The 10,000-nt window shown below is 41.5% G+C and overlaps 1 protein-coding gene across 1 annotated transcript in view; it reads right to left on the bottom strand.

The window, feature by feature from the left end:
• Nucleotides 1-10,000, bottom strand: part of LOC134102481 (uncharacterized) — an 18,721-nt gene that overhangs the window by 4,445 nt on the left and 4,276 nt on the right. The window contains exons 6-12 of the mRNA XM_062556589.1: nucleotides 9,295-9,471; nucleotides 8,724-8,862; nucleotides 7,698-7,885; nucleotides 7,047-7,188; nucleotides 6,270-6,442; nucleotides 433-705; nucleotides 1-13 (exon numbers count right to left, since the gene is read on the bottom strand). The exon at nucleotides 1-13 is cut by the window's left edge and continues 150 nt beyond it. Of these exons, the coding sequence (XP_062412573.1) occupies nucleotides 1-13; nucleotides 433-705; nucleotides 6,270-6,442; nucleotides 7,047-7,188; nucleotides 7,698-7,885; nucleotides 8,724-8,862; nucleotides 9,295-9,471 (1,105 nt within the window). The remainder of the gene's footprint in view (nucleotides 14-432; nucleotides 706-6,269; nucleotides 6,443-7,046; nucleotides 7,189-7,697; nucleotides 7,886-8,723; nucleotides 8,863-9,294; nucleotides 9,472-10,000) is intronic.

Consider the following 10,000-nt stretch of genomic DNA (forward strand, 5'->3'; position numbering starts at 1 on the left):
ACTGCTCAGCAAGCTACAGTACCAGAGACAAGGATAGGAGAATGGAATATGGTTATTATGGTTATGGTTATGGCTATTTGGCAGACGCCTTTGTCCAATGCGACATACAAATAAAATACAATACAATAACTAATTTAACAGTGAACAATTTCCAAAAGTTAGTCAGACTAGAGTATGGAGAATAGCAATATAAACAATAAACAATACCAATTCTAATGAATATAAACAATGAATATGAGAATAGCATTTAAACAATAAAGTCACTCAATCAATTAATCAATCAATCAATCAATCAATCAATCAATCATATAGCAATAACAAAGAAGAATAAAAGAAGAAGAAGATTCTTGTGGCACTCTATATTCTTTCGTTATTACAGTTCTCATGAATATCTGATTCTAAAACCTGCTCTAATAAATGTCTGACACTTACCCGGCACAGTTCCAGATGGGCTTTCGTGAAGTCGATGGTGATTGTGTTCCCTATGACAGGCCAACACAGTGGACCCGGAGGAAAGGTCTTCGGCCTGCGTCTACGCATGATGTCCGCTAGAAGCAGAAAGACAACAGTGAACACCAGCAGCACCTGGATGTCCATCCACTTCAGCAAGGAGGAACTGAACATTGAGGATGATGAGGGAGCCATTCTTGACAAGTTGACGTGCTTTAGAAAGTGCCTCTCTTTCTCTCTCTCTATGACCTCTAACTAACTGTACTTCAGTAGCTCATTAAATACACATGGGCCAGCCCAGTCTCTGCACTTTGTCCTGTTGTCATATCAGAGGAAAAGGATCTAGTGGGAGGGCTCGGTGACGTAGAGCGCACTTCATGACTCAGCGTTTCTCAGTTGTGACTTCATGATGTTATCGAGCGAGCGACACAATTTGAGATGACACAATATGAAGAGGAAAGGTGCTGAATCAGGGGGCTTAACTTAGAGAAGTCCACACATTTATGTTTTTGTGTATTTAATCATTTGTCAAGTCTTGACACCCGACCCTTCACACAATCATTCTCGAGTTCCAGTATACAGTAAGACAAGTCAGACGATTTCACAATAGTAATCATTTAGAAATTTACTTACAGGGTCAAATGTCTAAATGCTCATCCAATGTAAAATTGCTGGTCTCTGATCTAACCAGAAAGTTGGACTATCACAAGGTATAGATAGGTGGTGAGGACCAAAGATAAATTGGTAATCAACAGGAGCGGTCAGGCCCTCTTGCAGGTCCTCATCCCTGTCTGTCACACGCAACATTAAACCGAAGTCAAACCGAATTCCAACATCTCTATATGATTTCTAAGCCAAATCCAGATGCCCATGTAGGAGGATTGAGATGTGATTGCCTCCCTGCTTATACAGTAGGTCAACACTTTTTAAGTCATGCGAGTGGACACACAGAGGGATAGATGAACCTGATTACAATACCCTCTACCCCCTGCCAGGAGAGAGGGTAATGAGGTGGTGAAATGTTTGTTGGGGGGTGGGGGGGTGAATGCACACCTTGTATACCTCTCAGCAAGGTGCTGGTCACAGAGAGGTTATGAAGTTGAAAAAGGGGAAGAAACCTAGATACAGTCTTTTCCTTTTGTACTATGTAAAAAAAAAGTTGTAGAGTATTTGAATAAAAATGTAACTTAGTTAAGATATTCGTTTTATAGTTTCTATCTTTACTGAAATAGCTTTACTATTTTTTTGAATAATAGTTTCTTGATGGACTGTCTATGCAATGTAGGCTACTTTATACGTGTGCCATTAAAGGTGCTCTAAGCAATGTTACTCGAGTTTTAAGCTAAAACAAAAATGTGGTCTCTTTGCGCAAAGTCACTAGCCTGTGTTCCCCACCACTGATATCTGAATAGGGCTCCTCAGTCAATTAACACAGGTTATGTTATGTGATATGTCTTAATAGGGCCACTCAATCATACACCATGGGTTATGTTACCCCTGATGTCTGAATGGCAAGATGCAAGATGCAAGATGCCTGAAATCTGTTGATGGTTATGTCATATTTTTAAGTCTCAATTTGTTAATTTCTTTCCACAACACTCGCCAGATCATTTAAGGAGTCTTTTTTTTTTTCAAATTGTTCTCACGGGAGTGGGGTGGGGGAGGGGTCTATTATGCCCCCGGACCCCCTAGCATTGGTGAGATACCAACTTTCTGAGGTTGGCAGGGGGGCCCTTTTCATGCCTGTGCCCAATGGCCCAGTACAGCCCATATCTGTCTATGATTAAAGACACTAGTGAAAACTAGGACCAGTAATAAAGCAATAGCTGAGAACACCACAATAAGACATTTGATGTTTACCTCACAGTCCTGAGCAATGAGCTCACTACATGTGGTCATAAATGAAGCTACAGTTTAGAAGTAAACTCATTATTCAGGGTAACGTCATATGACATCACTGTCACTTGAACCTGATAACTGGGCCATTTTAGTTAATGATCAACAGAGAGTTGTTGAATGAAGAGATGATTGGACAGGTGAGTTTGTTATCAGAGACTTGTCTAACCTGTCTGTTTCATGACACATTTCATGTAATATAACATAACCATACTTGAAATGTCACACTATCAAATTCTTACCAGTTGAAACAAGGCTGTAGCCATGGAGTCAACTGTGGAGACCAAATGTGCATGGTGGGTGAAAACAGTTCCTGCCATTCTATTATGTACACATTCGTGAACACATGGAAGTGATATGTTGATTTGTTTAATTTTAAACAATGTCTAACAATGCTGTTTTTCTCACTGTCATGTGCCATTTCATCTTTTGTAATCATGTAAACAGTTGGTAACTAGCTAAGTTCAGCACACTACCCTAGTTCAACTTAAAAAAAGAGCATTGATCAAATGCTACAGGAGACGAAGGGCAGAGACACATAATGGTGTCTGATCTCTATATCCGCTTTTTTCAATTGGTATTTCGTAATTCCATGGTATTCTTCAACGTTTCCATACAGTAAGTAATGACTCATAGCGGATTAAGCTATTGTGCGAGGCAAGTCAGTGTTTTCACAGCAATTCACCGTAAACTGGTTTCTTCACTGAACTGAGATCATCTCACCGCTGTGCTACCCAAATTGGGGCGACAAATTAAACTAGAAATGCAATTCCAAGGAATTACCAGTGCATGAAAATGCACAAATAGATAGATAATGTAGATATGGTTACTAAGGTGTAGCTAGGGTAAACATGGTGGTTGCATAGTTTACAGAGAGTTGATAGTGTGAAGGTAGACAGTTTAAAGATGAAACATTCCAGTTCTAACTTACCTAATGATTTCTATTCATGTTAAAATGTTGATTAGCTAACTTAGCTAATGATTTCTAGCAGTTACGCTAAAAATGCTAATTATGCTAGTAATGCTAAATTTGTTAACAATGCTAACCAGGTTGATTAGCTAACTTAACCAATGATTTCTAGCAGTAATGTTAAAAATGCTAACTATGCTAACAATGTTAAATTTGCTAACAATGCTAGCCAGGTTGATTAGCTAACTTAGTTGATGATTTTTTGCAGTTATGCTAAAAATGCTAACTATGCTAACCATGCTAACTAGCTAACTTGCTAGTGAGGACTTTTATTTTGAAACATTTGTTGCTAGGGTATCCATGGTGGCCACTATCAGGAAACAAGTTACTGCAGTACAATCATGTTGGTTGCTATGGAAACGGTCATAAACACTTCATTTTAATGGTTGCTATGTTGGTTGCTAGGTACATGGAGGTTTCATGTAGTTGACTGGAGGCATAGTGGATGATAACTGACAGTTGGAATGGTTGAACAGTTCAATAGTTGAGTAGTTTCAATGGTTAAATGATTTAATAGTGTATTATTGCAGTGAGGACTTTTATTTTGAAACAGTTGTGGACAGAGGAAACAGTTAACAGGATATGTAGTCTTCACAGAGAGATTGTATGCTTAAAGCCAGAGAAACTGACAGTTGGTGCCCAGGTGGCCGGCCCATAGATATATATATCTATGGGCCGGCCACCTGGCATAAGATTCTAATTGCTGCCGTGATGTCATAATGAGCAATGTTAAGTCTATGGGGGAAATTGTAATAGTTTTTAACTAATAGTTTAAAAAGTATAAAAGTTACAAAGTTGAAAAATACAAAGCACACATCGCGTAAGTAAGACCTACGCGACATAGTTTGAATGGAGTTTCTACGTTAAGCGGTTGATGCTGAATTGCGTGCGTTAGAAGAAGAATAATAAGAAGTTGAAGCCTAGGAAGAACAGTACAGTGCATTTTCATGCACTGTAATAATAAGAAGACTTGGAATAACAGTATAGTGCATTTTCATGCACTATAATAATAAGAAGTAGTAGAAGAAGAAGAAGAAGAAGAAGAAGCCTAGGGATAACAGTACAGTGCATTTTCATGCACTGTAATTATAATTCATTACGACCTTGTCATGAAAGCCCATGTCTTAAAAAGAAACATTCCTCCGTCAATCAGGTGAAAATAAAAATCAAAACAGACAAAATGAGAGATAGTCCATTTCAATGCATTAATGATGAACTGGTTCTTGATGAATAACAAATGTTGTTCACGATCAATGAAGACAAGTTAGACAACCTCCAACCAACTTACAGCAGAATGACTGGGCACAAACATCAAAAGCAGCGTTAGCGTGTATCAGAGCTGACCTCATATACACCACTTTCACCTACTGAGAGAGATAGAGCCTCAGCCCCTCCCCTTCTTGTCTGTTCACCTGAAGGCAGGCAAACTGCTACCTACTTCCTTAAAATTAGGATTATGTAAACGTATATGTGTGTTTTGAGTAAAGTAAATGTCTTTCTCTTTGCCTGTGTGCCTGTGTGCTTGTGTGTGTGTGTGTGTGTGTGTGTGTGTGTGTGTGTGTGTGTGTGTGTGTGTGTGTGTGTGTGTGTGTCTTGTCTGTGTGCTCTAGTTACGCAACACTTTATTATCATACTCCTTTTCTCAACAGGCAGAGTAAATGAGATGTGAATTGTCACATTGATTGATTAAAGCAAAATCAACATGAGTTCACACATAGGAGTGAGCTTAACCATGGCAGGTGTCCCCGCACTTCAACTGTGCTGAAATGGAAACTTCAGCACAAGTTCTAATGCTACGTCACTCATTCATTCCTTACACATGAGCCCTGACTAATCACCTGTCTCCACCCATCTTCATAACGTTTTGTCTAACATATACTTTACAGCTTTAGATGCCGTCATTCTATGTTCCCTCCTTCCTCCCCACCTCCACCAGCTTGGTCTCTGTCCATCTGTTCAAGGGGTAGGCTCCACCCCTGCCAGCTAATATCAGGAAGGATCTGCAGGGTCAAGTTACTCCACGACCTGGACCGATAATGGGGCCTATGCCAAAGACTTTTTATTCTAATTAGTGTTAGCCTCCCATAAGTGTTGAATTTTTTGTGAATTAAATCTTGAATCTGATTCTCACCCTCTCTCTGAGTCTTAATCGGAGAACTTCTGTTCTGCTCGTCACTATGCCTACTTAGAAGACATGTGACTGGACAGAGCCCAATTAGTCACTCATCCACCATGCCGATATTGGGTTGAGCAGACCTCCTCCTCTGGGATCCTCCTCTGGGTGTTCCATCATCTCTCTCGCTGTCCCTGCTCTTCCACAGTATCTTACAGTCCGTGTACGATTATAATGACCTCAATTAGCACAGTCAGTAGTGTTCTATTAATCACAGAGTGTGCTGTTCAGCACTGATGAGCTGTGGCGTAGACGGTAAGGTGTCAGGAAGGAGAGGGAGGTAGAATGCAGTGCTGGGAACATCCAGGGAACATCTCAACAGAAGTGGTGCCGAGAGCATTTGTTTTGACCATGGAGGTATTGCGCTGCGTACCAGACAACTTGGAAGACCGATGTATCTGACTTGAAATTTCCTAGTTCTGAAATCTTGGAAAAGGTTCAGGTTCATGGATGAGATGGAGAATACAAGTAGAAACTCTGACTATGAGTGGCGTTGCATTTAATTTTTTTCAAAGAGGAGATCGGAAAATGTTGACTTTTGAGTCTGTCTGGAATGCAGCATTCGTTTTTAATTCATCCACAATCACACTATATGCAAAAAAGACAGCAGCAGCAAGACACCAAACATCGCTCACACTAAGCAGCAGCATCAACATTAGTAGCAATTCATATCAGTGCAATATGCAACTTTAATGCATTTCAGTTATTTTCAAAACAATTCAGGTCAGCAATACAGTATGCCCTTCCTCCCGGTATGTGGATGAGCCAGCGGTGTCATCATCTTGCTAGGGCGCGTATCTCGAAGGGCTTCGGCCCAGAGGTGATCCCCACCGTTCCCTCCACCCTGAGCGTCTGGCCCTCCGGAGCCCGGAAGTGGAAGCGCTGCATGAGCGAGGTGAAGAAGACGAAGAGCTCCATCCTGGCCAGCTGTTCCCCCGGGCACGCTCTCTTCCCTGCCAAGAGAAGACGCACTCCTGAGCAACCTCACACAGGCCTCTAAACACAACTTTTGACTTGCTGCTGTTTTTGTATTGTACAGTGTGTGTGTGCAAAGTTTGGGTGTTTGGTTGAATAACAAATGCCCTTTGTGCACATATTTCCTTGAACAGGCTGCCTAGGAATGTAAGGGGGGGGGGGGGGGGGGGGGTCAGTGAAAACTGACAATAAAGTTATCATTACTGTATTGTATCAATTCATTCAAACTTGATACTGCTGTAAAACTTCAGATCCTCAAGAGGGGTTATTACAGTACATGCTGTAGACAATGAGTTCATATACTGTAGATAGAGACAACTGACTCCTCCAGTGCCATCCAATAACAATATTTAAGCAATAACACTTATGAAGTCTATTCCTCTACTCCCAACTCCCTCCTGCTTCACACAACCAATCCAAACAAAGCAACATCATGGGAAATGTAGTCACTACTCACAATGTACTTCTTACATTGTTTTCCATAACACTGATGTGAACCTTTGAATAAATATCGTGTTTTGACAGGATCGACCATTTTCTGGAGATTGAATTAATATGCTTGGGGAAACAAAAGTACACTACCTATTGAGAAGGGTATGAAGTTATCTCTTTTCATAAAGTTGCCATCTTCATCAAGGAAATGGCCTGGGTTGAACTCCTCCGGGTGGCTGTACTCGTTAACGTCATAGAGAATTGGCTTGAGCATCGGGAGCACCATCATTCCCTAAGAAACAGAATCAAGCGGCTAAACAGGTAAGCACACATTATTGCTGCCTCTCAAAGCTTTAGCTATTTCTCTGGCAGGTTCAGGTTCAGGCTCGGGTTACTTTATTGGTACCCGTGGGTAAACTAGGTTGCAGTTAGAGAGAGAATTGACATCCTTACAAGACAACACATACAGTAGACATGCACATTGGGGTAAACCAAATGGGACAGACATTGACGAATGACTTGGGTAACCACAAGCACATACACACAATACATATACATTAGACATATGGACAAACAGTATTACATTGTTGACTTATAGAGTTGTTTGTAGGTAACTGATACTCCAACCCTGTGTTCTGAACACTCACACATCCACCACATAGTGTACTATACAGTATACTGTATACTATATACTATACTGTATACTGAATTACTATATGATGGTTATTCACTATAAAGGCATTGTGTAATGAATAGGTGAGTGACCCAGCGTGAGAGGTTGTTGACTCTGTGCCAACTGACCTTCGGAATCAGACACCCTGCAACAGTGGTGTCCCTATTAGAAACTCTGGGAGGCGTGAAGGGCACGATGTTGCCACACCGCTGAATCTCGTGCACCACGGCGTAAGTGTACGGCATGTCCATTCGGTCGTCCATGGAGGGCTGGCGAGATTGGCCGATCACTCGATCGATCTCCGCGTGCACCTTTTCTGTGTGAGATCAACGTGGCAGAAAATGGATCTGATGGGGTTTGAAATTTCAACCATTTTAATAGATAATAATAACAATAATAGTTTTATAGCACCATTCTCAAACTCAAGGGCGCTTTACAGAGTCAAAGCAAGTAACTTGGGTAGGTCTGTTATTCCATTGCAAGGTGCACTGAATATTTTGTACTTCTGACACTAAATGAAATGTTCAGATGAAATGTTCAGATATTCAGTTATTTGTAATAATGTAATAAAAAAGCTGACCCACAAATAAGACGGTGACATACAGTACACACTGCAGCAACATTTCAGTCTCAACTGATATCCAAAAGTGAGTACAAAGGAATTAAACAAACACAACAAGGCAGCATAAACTCAAATATCTCCCAATTGCAGTTGCATTAAGGAACTGACCAAAACTTTCCAGAGGAGACCAGATCAGACTTGATCTAATGAAATCCTAAGCTGAAAACCAGTCAGGGGCGCCGCGGGGGGGGGGGGGGGGGGGGGGTTACAATGATTCTAAGGGCCAAACACTGACTGGGGGTCCCAAGAGAGCCCCCCCGCCCCCCAATAATATACAGTATTATGGGCAGAATTGTCTGTCTTAGGGCCCAATTTTTTCTAGCAGCGCCCCTGAAAGCATTGCATGATGGGATGCATTTATTAAAACACATTGATTAAATGTCTGTATGCGCAGACACTGTTATTTCTCCCTCTCATAAGGCCCTGTGTTTGTATCCTGCTGCAGGCTCAACTCTGCTCTCCGCACTGCACTGCACCGCGTCCTTCTCATCCCCTCTGTCCAGAGGGGGAGAGCACATAATCAGGTAAATACCTTGAACAGATGGGTGGTTGGCCATGAACAGGACGGCCCACCTCAAGCTGTTCGAGGTGGTCTCTGTGCCGGCTCCAAACAGATCCACCACGCAGTACAGCAGATTCTCCTCCGTAAAGCCAGCGGACGGGTCAGTGCACTAGACAACCACCACCACAACAACGGAGTTATGAAGCCATGTGTGTTAGAGGAGGGCAGTACTGTATACTCCTGCCTGTCAGAGCAAGGCATAACATTTACATTTTGCGAACAATGACCCATAACAAAATGGAAACATAAGCATATACTGTAACATAACAAAATAGAAACTTAAGTATCTCTGGAATGTCCACAAAAACACTAACATTTCAGTGCACATGATCACACAGTATGGCATTGAATGACCATTGTGCATGATATATGTATATGAATACGTTTGAACTTGAACTTGAATTATGGACAGTCCATGTAGAGAACTTGTCCTCGCACCGTAGTGAAATATTATTATTATCTCTCTCATTTTTTCTCATGATCTGCTTTGAATTTGAATTACAAACACTAACAAAGTGATGTCAACTATAGTAGATTCCACCTTCTCGATTTCCTCCAGGTAGCAGTCGATGTAGTCTCTGGGGTTCGCCGGGTTCCGGTCCTCCCTGTGCCTCTCCACTTCCTGCTTGATAAACTGCTTGATTCTGGTCAGGTTGGAAAAAGCTGACCGATGCCTTCCTGGCAGAAACTGCATCAGTGTAGGACACTGATTATACAGCTGTGGAAAGAATTAGAAAGTATAGTCGCTAGTAGCAATGATGGGCCCAAGCACTAAGATAACTGTGACATTTTTCTCATCCAACAATGCACTCACTAGATGTGTGCATCAAATGCTCACATTGGGTGCGTGTACTAAAACATTTCAGAACTACCCTGCACATGTATTGACATGACCAGAAGCATCTAAATGTGAAAGTCCCCAGGAGTAAATTAATGAGTGAAAGTGGAAGTCAGCCAACAATTTCTCAACATGCATGGGAACTCCTTCAAGACGGTTGGAAAAAAACTGCAATCTGTAAGCTGGACAGAGGCGGACATCCCGGTTCCAGAAAGTAAAAGTCCTGCCATATATTCTTTCTACCTGTGCACTTACTGTAACACAGGTGATATCACTATTTATCGTATCTACTAGACTGCTAATTAGGATTAGCTGGTTAACTTAATGGTTGGATCAAACACTTGGCAGGATGTTTACTTTCTGTACCTGGGATGTCCGCCTCTGGAAGTGGATGAGAGAATACCAAAAG

This window comes from Sardina pilchardus, chromosome 15 (assembly GCF_963854185.1).
Source record: "Sardina pilchardus chromosome 15, fSarPil1.1, whole genome shotgun sequence".
In the NCBI taxonomy this organism is placed as follows: domain Eukaryota; kingdom Metazoa; phylum Chordata; class Actinopteri; order Clupeiformes; family Clupeidae; genus Sardina; species Sardina pilchardus.